This window comes from Toxorhynchites rutilus, chromosome 1 (assembly GCF_029784135.1).
Source record: "Toxorhynchites rutilus septentrionalis strain SRP chromosome 1, ASM2978413v1, whole genome shotgun sequence".
Classification (NCBI taxonomy): Eukaryota; Metazoa; Arthropoda; class Insecta; order Diptera; family Culicidae; genus Toxorhynchites; species Toxorhynchites rutilus.
This window is the reverse complement of record NC_073744.1, coordinates 134,116,272-134,133,773: the sequence shown is the minus strand read 5'-3', so window position 1 is coordinate 134,133,773 and position 17,502 is coordinate 134,116,272. Positions and strand designations below refer to the sequence as shown.

The 17,502-nt window shown below is 39.5% G+C and overlaps 1 protein-coding gene across 2 annotated transcripts in view; it reads right to left on the bottom strand.

The window, feature by feature from the left end:
- LOC129763094 (calaxin-like) overlaps positions 1-17,502 on the bottom strand; it is a 59,634-nt gene that overhangs the window by 23,086 nt on the left and 19,046 nt on the right. For both annotated transcript variants that reach the window (XM_055761873.1, XM_055761865.1), the window contains exon 2: positions 14,695-15,202. In XM_055761873.1, coding sequence (XP_055617848.1) covers positions 14,695-15,080 — 386 coding nt within the window. In that variant the 5' untranslated portion in view covers positions 15,081-15,202. The remainder of the gene's footprint in view (positions 1-14,694; positions 15,203-17,502) is intronic.

Sequence of the window (17,502 nt, the reverse complement as noted above, 5' to 3'; positions counted from 1 at the left end):
CAAATTTCTGCATTACTCGAGAATTAATCAAGCAAACGAAACCAAATGTGGCATGTGGAGGTTTTAGGGAGCAATAAATGTTTTTTGGTCGTTAGACACTCCTCCTCCTCTCACAGGGGAAAGGGGGGGGGGGTTCTGAATAACTCTAGAACTAATCAAGCAAATGGAATCAAACTTGGCATATAGAGGTTTTAGAGATCGATACATTTGAAAAAAAATAACAATTCAATACTAAAGTAAAATGTATAAACGATATGTTCCGATGAACAATTGCAAATATAAATATATATATATATATATATATATATATATATATATATATATATATATATATATATATATATATATATATATATATATATATATATATATATATATATATATATATATAGAAGGTGCATTTGCATATAAAGTAAAATTCTGATTATACGCGAGCGTAACATGAGCAAATTCATAACACATGCAAATTGGGGCTCTTTTGGTATTAACAAGTTTTTCCGTATAGTTACTCCATGTTGATGATTTCTTAATATTTTCCTTCGTTGATCGTATTGTTCTGTGTTCTGTGTTCTGAGCTCTACAATACAATTTTTTTACCCAATGTTAAAGTTGCTAAAACTTACATTAAAGACCCATTAAACCTAAAAATAATAATTGTATTGATATCAATACAATTTGATTCTATTGAATTTTATGCCATGAAACACTATGACTCAGGAATACCATTTTATTGAGTGATTTTTATAGCTGTTTCGATGATGTTGTCTGGCATCAGTGTAGAAAAAATAACGATGCTTTCACCAATACTAACAAAACTATTACCGCAGATTGAAAAATGAAAATTTAACTTTCAGAGCACTAGCTCGAGTTTTCCGACGTTATTCACTATACAGTGCGACAGCAGATGAAAATTTAATATCTTGTGAGTAATCGATTAGAGTTTGGTTGATATTACTTGATGGGAAGTGTGCGAAAACGATCATTTTCTACACACTGTTTTGCAAAATTATTGATTTTCGGGCGAGGGGTGAGGGAGTGAGATGAAAGAAATGAGCGCCATTGTGGCAGCCATTTGTGGCTAGCTTCCACCTTTACCTTAATAAAAACTTGATGAATGTTTTTATACTCTCATCTGCTGCGATGTATTTGAGTGGGTGGAGCTAACGCTGTAAATATTTGGGATTTTCTCTTTTGTGTCGCTGTGTGAGTGCACTCACTGCACAGAGAATGTGCTGTGCATGCATCGATAACGCCATTCTGGAGCGGTCTAATCGGATACGAACAGTGAATGTTCTCTCCATTTGTATTTAGAACGACCGATATACACGCGAATGATTCGAAGTGGGATATAAAAATAGAACTTTCAGTTTATCTTTCTTTTTTTGTTATCAGAATTTCAAATCTTTCGATTCATTCGTCTGTGAAAATAAATAGTGTATGTGTAACAAATGTATGTGAAATAGGGAATGCTTCCAACTTTAATCCATCCAAACCATTTACGAATTCGGGAATTCTAATGTATAGTATATTCAACAAATCCAAGAAAATCCAATCCAAATTCCAATTCAATTGGTATGCAATCATCAGCATCAGTTCACAAGAGTAATTGTTATTGATGTTTAAACTATTTTATAGAAACGTGACTTACGTCAAAAATGCAACCCGGCTGCTGGCTCAATTTCCGAAAATTATGTTACCTGATTTCATATTGAAACTCCAGATTTTATTTCTTATTTGGATCCCAGTTATAATTTAAACACCATTAGATACTCCCCAAAAATAGCGATACATAGTTAATAACAATTGCGCATACTCAAATTAAATAGACAAATATTCATCGAAAAAATAGAAATAGAAAAGTTGTGGATTCGTTTGTTCTTATCCGATACAATCGCACCGTTTATGCTTCGTTATACTGAAATCAATCAAAATCCGTAACTTGGGGTAGAAAAAAAAACACATCGTATTAAAGAAATGCACCTTCCATTATGTGCATACATGCCATCAACATATATCACCCCAGTCCCCGCCAGACAAAGCCAGCCTGGGCAACTTCGCTCGGGAAAATTGAACTCTATCGACGATAAATCGAATCATAACTAGTAAACAAATCAATAATATGTAAATTTTTACGAGTTCTTTTCAAACAAATCGCCGATAAAAGAACAACTCAACCGGGCGAGCGGAACTCCGGAGGGGTAACTTTTGTTTGCTTTTCCATTGCTATTATTGTGTTGCATCGGTGTGGAGTGGGTGGGCGTTCCGAAACAGAAAAAGGGTTTTCCGTCAAAGGGCACTCACCCCTTTTTTCCAGCCCCCGTGCCATGTGTACACGTTTGTTGCAAATATGGCATGAGCGAACCGACGATGGGCGAATGATTCCGGAGTACTCCCGATTTTCGATACAGGCAAATAAGCTGCCGCTATGATCGGGAATAGAAACTAAACCTTTGAACTGTAGGGAGACGACATTGAGTTTTGCGAGAAATTGGCGTTTGACAGTTTGTTTGAAGGAGAAATATTATCGAGCGTTAAAATTCGCAAATACGGTTTAGGCTGATGATTCGGAAGCCTTGTACTGGAGAACTGCTGATAGAGAGTGTTTTGCGTTGATCGGACTAGCATAGGCGTCATCGGTTTTGAGCAGACTCAGTTAATTTTATACAGGGTTTTTAGGGCTTATTCTCACTGCAACGTAACGTCTCAGTGCCAAGAGCATGCCCTGCCTTCCTTTTATCTTTTGTTACGTGCGTCGTGTTTTATTGTGAACTGAACTCTAAATAAAGAAGAGGAACAAATCCATGGTTTCAGCAGCAGCTACCCAAAATTACAATTTTCATTATCAATTTCAGTTAGGAATTATTGTTATAAGGATGTATTCAAAACCTGAGAGCGAGGAGCCAGCTGAATGACAGATAGATTGTTTTCTTCTTATTCTTCTTACGCTTTTTTATCATGAATCGGACAATTTCAATCAAGCAAGTTGTTGTCATTCATTTTCGGGAAAAGTGTTCAAACTTGACGTGAATCTATGTTTGAGAGATCATCTGTGCTTTCTTATCCGCGATTTGATTTTTGACGTAGGATTACGTCTAACAGGAATATATGGAGGGTAAAATGAAAATCTGGATACTGATCATGTAAGAAATAATGAAAGATTTCGAATGCGGATTTATAGGTGTTTTGAGTTGATTTGTGGCTTTTTTTTCGATCGGTCATTCAATTTTCGCGAATTTATTCATTGCTTCCGAGTTAAAAGTCAAGCTGGACACGAAGAAGGCATTTTCCAGTGGCGAGAGCTGTTTTTTGGCGCCAAAACGAAAACGGTACAGTTCAGACTTGTGTTTCTGTTCAACGAAAGTTGATGCATAGACAAATTTGTCGATTATTCATTTGGGAATGATGTTTTTGAGAGCATTTGAGATGTAGTTTTGCTGTAATCGTACTGACAAACTAATTTGATATTCATTAGGTTCAGTTTTTCAGGGTTGCTCTAGGCACCAAACCATCCACATTCCAATGTTGAGGATGAGAGTTAATTTGGAAATTTTATTTCTCCACTGCTTTGATAATGGTTTGCGCATTTAGTTTGTCTACATTACATCTACACTGTATATGAATATGGATGAGAAGCCAAACAACGAACGTCGTGTTTGCAGCTTGTTTTTCGGAAGAGGAATAACTTTACCAAAGATCGAATAAATTCAAATAAAGCAATATAAATATATTTTGACAACCTTTGGTGTAGTCCTACGTCTCCACGGTATGGTCTTGACATTACCCACTCTTTTTGTGTTTTGATCGGACAGTTTCAATTTGTGTTTGCCTTTTGTGATCTGGTGCAATTTTATTTGACGTGGTACAGCGAAGATGAGGCGATGTGGCAGGAGCAAAAAATCTTACCCATTATATCATTTAATTTATTGATTGCTTGGATCGATTTTCGACGTAGAAATACGTCTTTCATTAAGGATTTCAAATCGGAAAACAGGTCACGTTTTTATGAAATAAAGTTAACGTTAATAACTATTTTTGCTGCGAACGGATTTTGGCGATTTGCATACCAAACGAATGGAAAATGCCCTATGATTTGTTTGATATGCTATACGTTACAATCCCGAAGTCTGTACATGGTTTAAATTGGTGAAAATTGGAAGCATTCCCATTTCCTCATACATTTGTTGTGTCCATTTGTGTACTTCCCCGAATAGAGCTGTCAATAACGAGCAACTTATCGACAAGCAACGAAGGGGAAATCGCAAGATGTAAAGTCTCCGTGAACGAAGGAAAAGTAGAAGAACGAAGGGCCCAGAGTATAAACAGTTGATCTCACTGAGGCAAACTTTCATTCTTCGTGAGGAAATCGACTGAACAACATCGTTGCTTGGTGAGCTGGACGGCGAGGGATCGAATACCTTTCTCAAGGCAATGGGGGTAGAGGAGTAATATGATGGATAAATTGAGTTTTCCAAGGGCCTTTTTTTGAAGGTTAGAGACGAATAAACTGAAGAAGTTGAAAGTCTCTCTAATTCAACAAACAAGGAAAGAAGGCAAACTTTCAGTCTCGTCCTGTGTTCACAGCAATGAATATCACTTGTCCCCATTGTATTAATGTTTTGAGCTACACAACTGTGGGGAATCATCAAGCTAGGCTATCGTCAAATCACCGAGAAATCATTCGTTTCATTCAAAGTAACCGTCAGCAATGCCGTGTCCGACGTGGTCGGTGATCCTTGGTATTGGCCCGACGGAGTTACTGTCCGTGTGTTCAATCACAATCAAAAAAACAGCTCTGCTCTGCCACATCCGAACTTGCCTTAGAATCAGCAACGAACGATCGATCACCTTGTCAACAAGCTTCATCAACATCTTGCACTGAGGGCAATCCGGGACGCATGCGAACAGGTTCTATGGGTAGCCCTTATCCTTTCGGCACAGTCGAGCCAAATCTCATCAGTTCCAGCTGCAGTCGTCCCGGTCCTGTGTTCGATTCCGGAGAGGGGGCTGCCCAACCTGTTCAGTCGGGCAAGTACACTTACAATACGAACTCGACGCTTTCTGACCAAACCTCGGCTTTCAGCAACTTACTGCGAAAAGATCGCTGGCATCGACGCACACAATTCAATGGAATTCAGCATTCGCCGGGACGCATATCAAAAAGCACTACGGAAGCCCCTTCTACGCCCAGAACAGTCGCGACCGTTCAACCGACCACTTTGTCGCAACCAAATAAATTCAGTTCCAGCCGTCGCAGTCGTCCCGGTCCTGTGTCTGTGGCTACGGAACGGGGCTTCCAGCCTGTTAGGTCAGGCAAGTACATATCGTTCGCCCAATCATCGCTTCCTGATACTCGACCCGTTTTCAGCTGCACTACCGTCGACAGTTCCACACTCGCCAATGAACCTGCGAGCGGAACGCCAGAGTCTTATCGCCTAGCATCTTCGATTTCTGCCAGCAGCCACCACTGCAACTGCAACGGAGTCTCCATCCTGTCCATCTACTATCAGAATGTTAGAGGACTACGCACTAAAACGAACGATCTCAAACTTGCTTTATCGAGTTGTGACTATGACGTGGTCGTGCTCACCGAAACATGGCTTCGCCCGGATATATGCGACGTCGAGCGGAATCCATTCTTTCTTGTGGTTTGGTACAAGTGAACTCTCTCACAAATTGCAATGGTAGGCTCCTTGATTTGGCGTTCATTGATTCACCGGACGATCTCGAAATTTTCGCACCTCCACTTCCTCTCCTGAATATCGACGTTCATCACGTACCATTCGTCTCGCAAGTAGATACTGCATTTACGACCAGGTAGATTTGCATCCCGCAGCTTTCGATTTTGACTTTCGGAGGTGTGATTTCTCATCTCTGAATGTTGAACTCTCGTCAGTAAACTGGCAGAATTATTTCCAAGGTGACTCTGTCGATGAGAACGTATTGCTGTTCTATGATAAATTACTCGAAATCTTGCACGCTAATGTTCCCCGTCGTCGCCGTGCTATCAGCTCTACCTACAGGAAGCCTTGGTGGAATGCCGAGCTGCGTAACCTGCGAAACAGACTCCGCAAAGCCCGCAAACATTTCTTCGAATCTAAAACAGATTCAAATAGAGATCTTCTACTGCAAGCTGAAGTCAGCTATAAGGAACGTCTTGTCTCTGCCCACTACGATTATGTGATCAGGTCACAGTCATCACTGAAGAAAAATCCTTCGACATTTTGGAAATTTGTAAAACTACAACGAACCAATAATCGTGTGCCCAACAACGTAAGCTACAACTCATCTACGGCTACCTCTGCCGAAGAAGCAGCAAATCTATTTTCAAACTACTTTCAAAGTGTGTTCAGCTCTACCTCGCTTCAAATTTATGAAAGTAGTTTCCAAGATGTGCCTTTCTATAATGTTCATCTGCCCCTCATCGATTTCTCTAGGGCAGAAGTGCGGAATGTATTAGAAGATCTTGACGTGTCAAAAGGAGCAGGAGTCGATGGTTTACCACCACTTTTATTCAAAAACTGTGTTACATCTCTAGTGGAGCCTTTGACACTACTGTTTAATCGATCCGTGCAAGAGAAAACGTTTCCGGCTATGTGGAAAACTGCTTCTATGATCCCCATTCATAAAGCTGGAAGCTTGCAACGAGTCGAGAACTACCGCGGAATCTCGATACTCTGTTGCTTAGGAAAAGTTCTAGAATCCCTTATTCATAAAGTTTTACTGGCTGCAGCAACACCGTCGATTTCTGAATACCAGCATGGATTTGTTCCTCGTCGCTCCACAACATCCAACTTGATGTGCTACACAAGCAGCTTGTTCCAGGAAATGGAACGTCGGAATCAAGTCGATTCTATTTATGTCGACTTCTCGAAGGCCTTTGACACTGCACCGTATGCCTTCGCAGTGGAGAAGTTGAAGCACATGGGCTTTCCAAACTGGATCACGGACTGGTTACTATCTTATCTGACGGGCCGGAAGGTGTTCGTACAACTCAACTCTGCAAGATCGGAATTATTTGAAATAGCGTCCGGTGTTCCACGTACCGCGTACTGGGTCCTCTTATCTTTGTTCTCTTTATAAATGATCTATGCCCCCGATTGTCATCCGGGAAGCTATTATATGCAGACGACCTAAAAATATTCAGGGTAATCAAGACAACACTGGATTGTACAGCGCTACAAACGGATATCAACATCACTTCGCAATGGTGCTCCGATAATGGTATGCATTTGAACATCACTAAATGCAAGGTAATCACGTTCACCCGTGGTATGTCGCCGATCAACCACGTCTACTCAATTAACACAACTCCTCTAGAACGTGTTCAGTCCATCCGCGATCTGGGCGTTGTCAGTGACTCCAAGCTGACGTTCAACGAACATATCGCCACCATAACAGCCAAAGCGTTTTCTGTTCTCGGATTCATCCGCCGAAACGCATCGCAGTTTACCGACATCTATGCCCTGAAAGCGCTTTTCCGTACGTTAGTGCGCAGTACTCTGGAATATGCCTCGCCGATCTGGTCACCCTATCACGTTGCTCAAGTGATCAGCATTGAACGTGTACAGAGGCAATTCGTGCGCTTCGCCCTCCGTAACCTTCCCTGGAACGACCCGGCTAATCTCCCTGATTATGCGGCTCGCTGCCAACATATAGACCTTCAGTTACTATCAGCACGAAGAACCCAGACACAACGGCTGTTCATATTCGACCTTTTGAAAAACAACATCGATTGTCCGGACCTACTTGAAAAAGTTTCGTTTTACGTTCCTCAACGTCAACTTAGACAATTGCCTTTAATTATCGTTCCTAGACATAGAACAAGTTATGGGTTCAACAGCCCATTCAGCAGCTGCCTAAGGGCGTTCAACAATGTTAGTAGCAGTTTCGACTTTAATATGGCTAAAAATGATTTTAAAAACCGAATTATGAACGTAGTTTAAGTTTAAGATCTGTGCGACTAGGTCGAAGATTAATAATAATAATAATAATAATAATAATAAAATAAATGTTCTGGAATTTTGTCTGTGATTTGGTTTTGCATGACGGTAGGAAAACTCTCTCCACAAAGGATGACAGCTAAGGTAATCTAGACCGGCAATATCAACAGAAAGGGCTTCTGTTGAGAAGAGCGCAAAACGAAAATAAGTGTGTGTATATTTAGTTGCTTCAAGCCATCGATATATGGACATTTGTGTACGTACGTGCGTGCTTCATAACCCGTACGTAAAAATAGTGCATCTTCGCTACGCTGAAACCCCATTTGACAAATATAAACATGTTATTGAACATTTCTTAAACTGATTTTGATTCAAAAAAGTACGCTGCTTAGCACGATTCAATTGCTTCCATTTGAGGAAATTTTGTATAAAATTCTGTTGTGAAACAGTGTGGCACCAAGGAAAGAATTGTAGAGTGGTTGGAGAGCTTCAATTTGGTTGATAAAAACAATCCAGTTTATAATGCATTTTTGGAAAATTAATAAAAACCCATAAAAGACACTACATTTTAAAGTTCTTCTTTACTTGTTCAGGTTTCTTAATTACATTGTATTGAATGTTTTCTAAATTTTTTTAGTTAGTAGTAGAGTAGTAGAATTAGTTCAAGACATGAAATTAGGCTCAAGAAAAGTTCTACAACGGTGTCCTACTTGAGAATTGACCATATGCGTAGAAGAATCTTTTTCATCAAATATGATCCTCTATCACCTCCTGAAATATTCCGAATCAGCTACCTAATTCCATGTATATTCTTATCAGAATACTGGCTCAATTGTTATAATTTTTGACGACTAGTGGTGCATGGACAATCTCACGCGAATGTAAATATTAATTCCTAGAAATTGACGAAATTAAAACACTTTGGAAGAATGATTTTACGCGCTATTCTGTATGAAAAACTATACAGACATTAGTATCCTATGACTAACTGTTCTTGAAATATAATAAAATGTATAGGAAATTATATTAGATAAAAAAACCATTTACTCATTTCATAAAACATCAACAATTATGAAATCGTTTATTTTTGTAGCATACTCCGTTACTATAAAAAAGTTCGATCATAGGAAATAGCTTGGTCATTCAGAGTTTACGTGAGATAAAATACATGAACTTTTGACTGGGCAGCTGAATTCATTTACTGATAAATATGGCGAGTTTTGAAATTCTTGAATATGTATTATTTAATTTAATTTTGAATGTATAGATGATTGTGTTTAAACAAAATAATCTTCCTGTTCACGTGGACTCAGTGTATACCCCCTCCCCCCTCTCCGTGGACAAGCGTGGACATTTTATCACCCCCTACACCCCCCCTAAAGTTGTCCACGTGGTATGTGGACAGCCCCATACGTGTGATGATGCGGGACGGCTACGATCGCAAGTAAGATACACACACTCAGCAGAGTGTCGAAACGACTCACTGTGCTCGTGTTTGGGCCCTGTTGTTGGAAATTGAATCGTACGGCAAGGGGTTAAAAAGTGCATTGAAGTGCAATTGAACGGCAGAACTGAGTTTAGGAATAGCATAATCGATTTAGTCATCGGATCGTTTAAATGAGTCAATGTACGATTGGCGGATTGATTATGGTCATACATATGGAACGAAAAGAATAGTTTGCGTTCTTCAAATCACTCAAGACTTCGCTCAACAACTGCCTTCAACGAAAGCGTTGCGTTCAACTTTTTCATAAATCAAGTTATCTATGCATGCACTGTAATAAATTTAATATTTAAAATTGAATAAAAAAAAATTGTAAATTGTGGGTTTTTACTAAAAATCTGTAATTCTGTATCTGAAATTTGGCGAAAAATCTGTAAAATACAGAATATTCTGTATATGTGACAACCTTGCTCTCCGATGCTATGCGAATATGCAGTGCATGTGGAACACATAAAATAAGTGCTAATCCCCCAATGAAAAATGTCAAAATTTATTTCTTACAAGTACATTCTAAGGAAACGGGTTTTGAGACCGATGGAAATAATAATAGGTTGAGTAGAACGGATGCAGCACCAATAGTGTCTGGACTTACAATAGACAGTGATCACGATTCGGATGACGATAAGAACCAGCCTACCAGTCTCTCGGCGTCTTTGCCGCTATATTTCTTTCCATCGCTGGTGGATCATTCATATGCAAATTACAAATTTTACATGCAGGTCGTTAATAAAGGCAGTAGTATCACTGAAGACCCAATTGAATTGACCGATAGTGATGGTGAACTAATCAGTCTCGTTCACAAAACTAACATAGTCAAGAAACAATGTTTTGCATAACGTAATAAGTGAAAAGGACTTGCAGTTAAGTGGAAGAACTCAGTGTTCAGATGAGTTCGGTCGTTGGTTACACACGATTATCCCTAAGGTCTCGAGAAGGGCATGGTTCAAGGGATTGAATGTAGGTCGTGATTTCATTCGCGTGATATCTCGGCTCATGTCCAATCACTACAACCTAAACGCGCATCTCTATCGCATTGGGTTCGCAGCAAACAATCTTTGTGATTGTGGCGATGGCTACCACGACATCGAGCATGTTGTCTGGTCGTGTATCCGGTTCCATACTGCTCGCTGTCAGCTCTCTAGAGCACTGAGAGCACAAGGCAGACAATCGGAGATCCCCGTCCGGGATATTTTAGGTAGCCGTGATCCTGATCTTCTGCTTCATCTATACCTGTTCCTCAGAAACGCCGATGTCAACGTTTAATGATGTTTCCTTCGTTGTGTCCCCGTTTTATATCCCTCCTATCCGATCGATAAACTTTTACTTAGTCGCGGCAATACATACACACACTCTTTGCAGACACACGGGCCAAAGGTTGTGCAGTCCACTGATCATTCAACAAGAGCCAAAGGTTGTACCGCTCATGACAAATCTACACAAACTGATGATTGCGCCGGCTAGTGATCATTCTATCCTGGATTCCTCGAGTCGAGAAAGACGCACCACGCTAGATATGAGGTACAGACTAGGGGGGCGTTGCTGATTAATGGTCAGCTGCATCCCAATAGGAAGTATCCCGTGTCGGGCACACGTACAGAGCATTGGAGACAGCAACATCCCAATTACGAAAACACTTGTAATACTAACCTCGAGCCAACCGCGAGTAATCGGTTACATATTACTAACATAGATAATAAGAAAAATTGTCAAAGTATTGATGGTCTAATGAAACCATTACGGATGGATTCATAATATAAGTGTGCCGGAGGTATACGGAACATATCATCTGGCGGTTGTTTCATTCAATTCGACTTCGTTACCCACACAGATAAACACTCGCACTAAGGCACTTACTGATCTTATCGAGAAGAGTCGAATATTGTATCCACTTTTCGACTTACTGCTGCTGCAGGTTCTTGGTGGAGACTCCGTTCATCAGCGCTTTCTTTATGAACGAAGTTAGCTTCGCCACATCAATCTTGAACAGCGATAACATACCCCAAACGCTATCAGCTATCACTGTGTGGAGTTCTGAGCTGGCACCTGCTTTTATACAGATTTTTCTGATTTTATTAGCTTTCTTTCAAAATAATTTGTGAGCTATCGAAACAAGTTTTTGGATCAATAAGCAACAAGCATATAACGCGTAGACATTTTATCTTTCGAATGAAGCGGTTATCATACCGGGCCTTATTCCCGAATACACTACACGTGAAAACAATGTGTAGTGAGTACAACCTTATTCCGGATTACACGCCACTGTAAACATTTGGTAGAATTCATTATCAATACACCGAGTTCATCCACCGATGTTATTCTAGTTTACACTTCACGCTCTCTTTTGTGTAAACAGCGATTCCTCGTGCTCATCATAATCGCCGATCATACACTCTCCCAAAAAGTTGGTATATATGACGAGCTTTTTGGTAAATTTTACCAATATTTAGTAAATTTTTGCAATACGAATTCTTCGTACATATTACGCGATAACAATGGTAAACAAATGTAAAATCGGTCAATATAACCCAGTATAAGCAGTCGATTCAACATTGGATTAACATATACCCAAAACATGTTGGGCCTGATTCTCGAATACACTTCACGGTGGAAACGAAATAAACGGTACGCCATTGAACTACGTTTCACGAGTTAGTGAAGTGTCGAAGATAATAATGAGTTTTCAGGCAGAATGAGCACTTTTCAAATAAAAAAATCATTAATGAAAATTTATTTCTTCGTATCAAACTGGTATTCAATGTGAGTGAAAAACTTTGTTTCCTTCATGTGATAGAATAACCTCATACAAAAACTTCATCTGAAGATAATTTGATATTATAATGATGAGTTTTAGTGGGAAACTAATTTCGTATCCAGATGTCGACACCGTACACCGTTGTCATCGCGGATATATTTCATTCCGTTTCCACCGTGAAGTGTATTCGAGAATCAGGCCCGTTATGTTAACCCAACCTTTATGCATATATTGTCATGAATTTATTGAGCTTTTGTATGCATCTTTATTCATTTATTGAATTATCTAAACTATTTGAATTATTTATTGAACTATCTGAACTATCGACAGCTGATCCTGCATCCATGGCTACAAATTATGAAAAAATACACAATTATTACTACAAATAGCTACGACAGACTACTGAATTCTCCCTGGACCAGCGTGTAATTAGTTCTCAGCCATACACATTCTGGAGATATCACGAAGCTGACGACACCCAGGCGGCATTAAGTGAGGCTAGCTCAACGCAACATTGACTTAACGCGCAGAGTCTGTGGATACGGAACCTGCGTCGTGACGAATCCGGAAAACATCCAATTGATTGAACCACCGATCACAATCGTCTGCAAAACGTTTATGAAGTTGTCCTTGACCAAATCCAAAAGGATAAAGGTAGAACTAGGACTCGACAGGGCTCGTTTTGTGTATCGAAGTACCCAGATTCCATATTATTGAAGTAATGTCTTCGCATTCTCCCGCAGCAGATGAGCACAAATAATTGCTATCCAATATGTATCAATATTAATTAAAGAACATAAATTGAATTGATTTTCACGAACATTACTTACCTGTCTCGAATCTGAGTTAATACGATCTTCTTTTGTGAAGAAATCAATATCGGAAAGTAGTGCCGTGCAACTCAATTAACAACTCGGTAGTTAGGCTAATAAAGTTATATTTTCATTTTCGTCGCGGTTGCCTGTAATGACAATCGTAAAAGTTACTAATACCGCGAAGTAAAATGAATCAATCGTTGGTAGGGATGTGTATTGCATCTGACATTCATTTTACAAACATTCTACTGTTTGCATTACAAAGGATTTGGAAGTTTTTTTAGTAATCCATTTTCTGGGTGTATCAACACAACTCGAGGATAAAACAAAATACAATTGACGTTTCGCTTGCGGTGGGTATAGACTAGTGATATATTCATGTGAAGAAATATGATGATATTTATAGAAATCGCATCAACTGTTTACACTAGCGCGAACTTATATACTGAATATATTCATATTTTCGGTGAATGTATTCACCTGAAGTAGAACTGTATCCACCTTTAGTAATTTCTCACCAGTGAGAAATTCACCAGCGTTTACATATGCCTGAATTTATTCTATTCATAGTGATTATATATACCTTGAGCAAGTGTGTCATATATGTTCTCACCCGTTTATATCTATTTTCGTGTGAATAAATCCATCTATAGCTATAGATCTCTCTAATGTAAACGCGCCATTGGAAACGACATTGGAAATGAACACAGGGTCATTTTGGTATCCACTCCATTTTCTACACGAAGTTCATTCTTACACTTTACGAAACGGGAATGAGTACAACAAAGTGAAGTGAGATGTAAGCGTAGTGGGAACGTAAGTGTACGTGGATACGGGAATAAGGCCCACCATTTCGTTCAAACGGCAAAGAGGTATTAACAATCAATATCTTGTTTCTCCAATGTAACGCTCTCGTTTTCGAAGCTTTGAACTTACACCCCAGTATAGAACGGAAAGACGTCGAAATTATTTTCTACATAAAAAGCCTTGGAAAAAAGAAATATCATGTTTAAATTTTCTACAGAACAAAATACATCCAAATCATATTCCCCCAAATTCCTATCATCCAAATGGTTTGCTATTTCATAAATTGCAGCTAGAAAATGGTGACCTCAAGCTCGGGATTCTCTATTAGAGGAAATGACAAAAAAAAAGATCAATGATTTTGAACATGCCTTTATACGTCAAATTCGGCTTTTTTTTAGTTATTAGGAGTGGAATTGCTCAGATGTTCATGTTTGATACCTCACTGGTTTTGTATAAAATGTTTATTAATTATGATCCAATACAATTCTAAGAAGTGGGACCTTCATAACTGAATACGGGCAGCACTCGAAATTCCCGACAGAAGTCGTTATGTTTGAAGCTTCTTAACCAATCACTGCGTTTGGTTCACGACAGGGCATGATTTCCGTCAGTCACAACCAGAGCTTACACTGAATTTCTAGATTGCTCATAGTACTTCTTCATAGATGCGCACGAAGTTGTAATGTTATGTATTTAAAAATAACGAAAACAAGATCTCAGAAGACAGATATCGTTCTCTTATTTTTCACTATTTATCCCATAGTCTTCAGTTAGAAATTTTTTATCAAATTATTTATCAAAAGTTCGTCCAATATTGACAGTATCATCAAACTGTGCAAAAAAAAGACTCTCAATTCACATTCACATCACACTCACTTGGAGAAGTGCGTCCTCCGCTTGTACATCTCCAGCATCTTCGGGTTAAGCTTCCCGTTGAGCTCATCCATCCTGGCAAGTATCTTCTTGTTCCTGCGAGAATCGTGCCGACCAGGTTGCTGCTGCTGCTGTTGCTGATCCCGAGCCGCTACACAGCCGCGCACTGTCGTCCGGTCGCCGGATTTGGTCCGCTCTCTTGACACTCCGGAGGCCCGTCTGCCACTGGCGAGGAAAATCGAAACGCTTTTCATTATCATCGTACCTCGTGCATTTAGACCCGTTGCTAGAGCACCGCGACCCCCGCCACCGGTGCCGCTGGCAAAGACCAGCTTGGCAACGGATTGTTGCGCCTGGCCGCCGGGGGGCACCGAGCGGGACCTGTTCATGAGGGCGGCTGTTCAACTGTTTTGGTTACAGAGGGGGTAGCGCACGGTGAATTAACGACGGGGAGCTGGTGGTCGTTGTTTTGATCAGTTCGCTGTAGAATTGTTTAACCCGTGGAAGGTTGCTGAAAAGAAACACGAAAAGAGAAAATCGGAAAAGAGTGACATATTTTCATATCTATTTATGGATTTGTCGAAGCGAGCAAAATCGTTGCATCAATTTCCGATTAGGTATTTCTTCTAGATTTTCGATTAGATACAGTTTTTTCCCCTAATGTTTGTTACTACGTACTAAGTTAAGTAATATTTTTATGCATAGTTATAATAGTTATCATAAGCATAAGCATTGTTGTTCAAAGGCAGTTGTATAATGATGCAGACAAAGTATTATACGTTCAATAATATTGAGTTGTCCCGAAGGATTGTTTCGATTTCTAAGAGAACAATTCAAGACATCACGTACACCTCCAGATGTATACATAAGCAAATGGATATTCGACGTCTAACCGGAAGATATTTTTGCTTCTTCTTCTTCTTGGATGGCACTTACGTTCCCAGTGGAACTACAGCCTTTTCAACGTAAGTATTACTTGCGTCATTTTTATTAGTAGTACTGAGTTGAGAATTCTATGCCGAATAACATGTCTAGAACACGCATGACCACAGTGCAAGTACAAAGAAATATTTCGATGGAAAATTCTTAATTAATTATATAAAGATTTAAGGTAAAAACTTTGGAAGTATATTGATATATTTGGATTTATGTACCGAACAAAAGAAAAATGTCAAAACTGTCTCGACATTATTGAATTTATTATCAACAGAAAAAGTAGAGAAGTTACTGTTGACGGGTTCCAATGAATTGGGTTAAAATGAGCTGGATAGAGTTGTAAAGAATCAAACAACTCAATATGATAACTTCAAAAAGTTGGCAACAAATCGAAGTGATAAGAATTGTTACTAATATGTAATGAAAATTTCTTATCATTAACTTATTTTGTGTTAAAAAATAAATGTGTTAGAAACTTAAACCCAATTAGTTCCACTAGACTCATTAAAATTGAACATTCTTGACATTAATTTTTAGGCAATTCTCTCCTATTATTTTTTACATAGGACCAGGGCTCTGCATAGTCAAAGTCAACTGAAGATAGTCAGCTGACTATCTGACTGACTATATCCGTATTCAGTTAGTAATGACTTTTGGCTTCTTCACGCAGTTTCTCCGCCAAAACAACTAAACAGTCAGCCGGGCGTTAAGTCGATATCTCCCTCTACTACTATATCATTTCATTCTTCCCAGTTCAATTGTCCTCATTGCATTTTGAAGTGACTTCCCCCGAAACGAATTCGTTCCTCTCTTTCTCTCTCCCATGTACATGTGCCTGCATCGATGTTTGAGTTCAACGTGATTTGAGATACGCTACAGGTGAGCTAGATTATTTTGTATCGAACACGAAAACACGAAAATTACTCATACGTATAAAATAGCGTGCAGTGTGTGTGCGCTATTTTGCACGCTATTTACTAATACTAACGCCAAGACGGGTCTATAGTACTAGGTGAGGCCGTTTCGTCACTAAGTTGGTTAGGGGAGCGGTATATGAAAACAGTACGGAAGAAAGCAGAAGGGGAATTATTTGCTCAAAGCGTGAAAGAGACAGACTGATCAGGATCGAGCTTCGGCACTAGCGTACAAAACACAGTAGACTTCCAAGATGGCTGCAGAGTGCTTTTAGCAAGTTGGCCCACCTTAGGATATACTTCTAGGCGCCTTGAGTAACGCGAGGACGAGCTCCCAGATATATAAAAATATTTCTGTCTGTCTGATTGTCCGATCGACATGAAAATTGGTATGTAGGGGTTTTTGGGGTCGGGGAAGGTTTTCATGATAGTTTGAGACATAGTTTGGGGGGTGGTTTCGGGCATACAAATGAAACACAAATTTCTGCATTACTCGAGGATTAATCAAGCATATAGAGGTTTAAGGGATCGATAAATGTGTCTATGGTAGTTCGACACTCCTCCCCCCCTCTCTAAAGGAGGGCTCCCATACAAATGAAACAAAAATTGCTGCATAACTCGAGAACTAGTCAAGTTGAGCCATATTTGGCATGTGGAGGTTTTACGGGGAACGAAACGTTTCTATGGTGAATCGACACTTCTCCTCTCTCTCTGAGGGGGGCTCCCATACAAATGAAACACAAATTTCTGTATAACTGGAAAACTAATCAAGCAAATGGAGCCGAATTTGGCATGTGAAGGTTCTAGGGGGCACGAAACGTTTATATGGTAAACTGGCTGACCCGGCAAACTTCGTCCCGTCCAAAATTTATTTTGCGTTATCACACCCACGTTTTCTTACTAAGCGCTGTTCATGGGTCCAATCGCAGAATTGTCCAGTGATTGATCTTCTAATCTACCC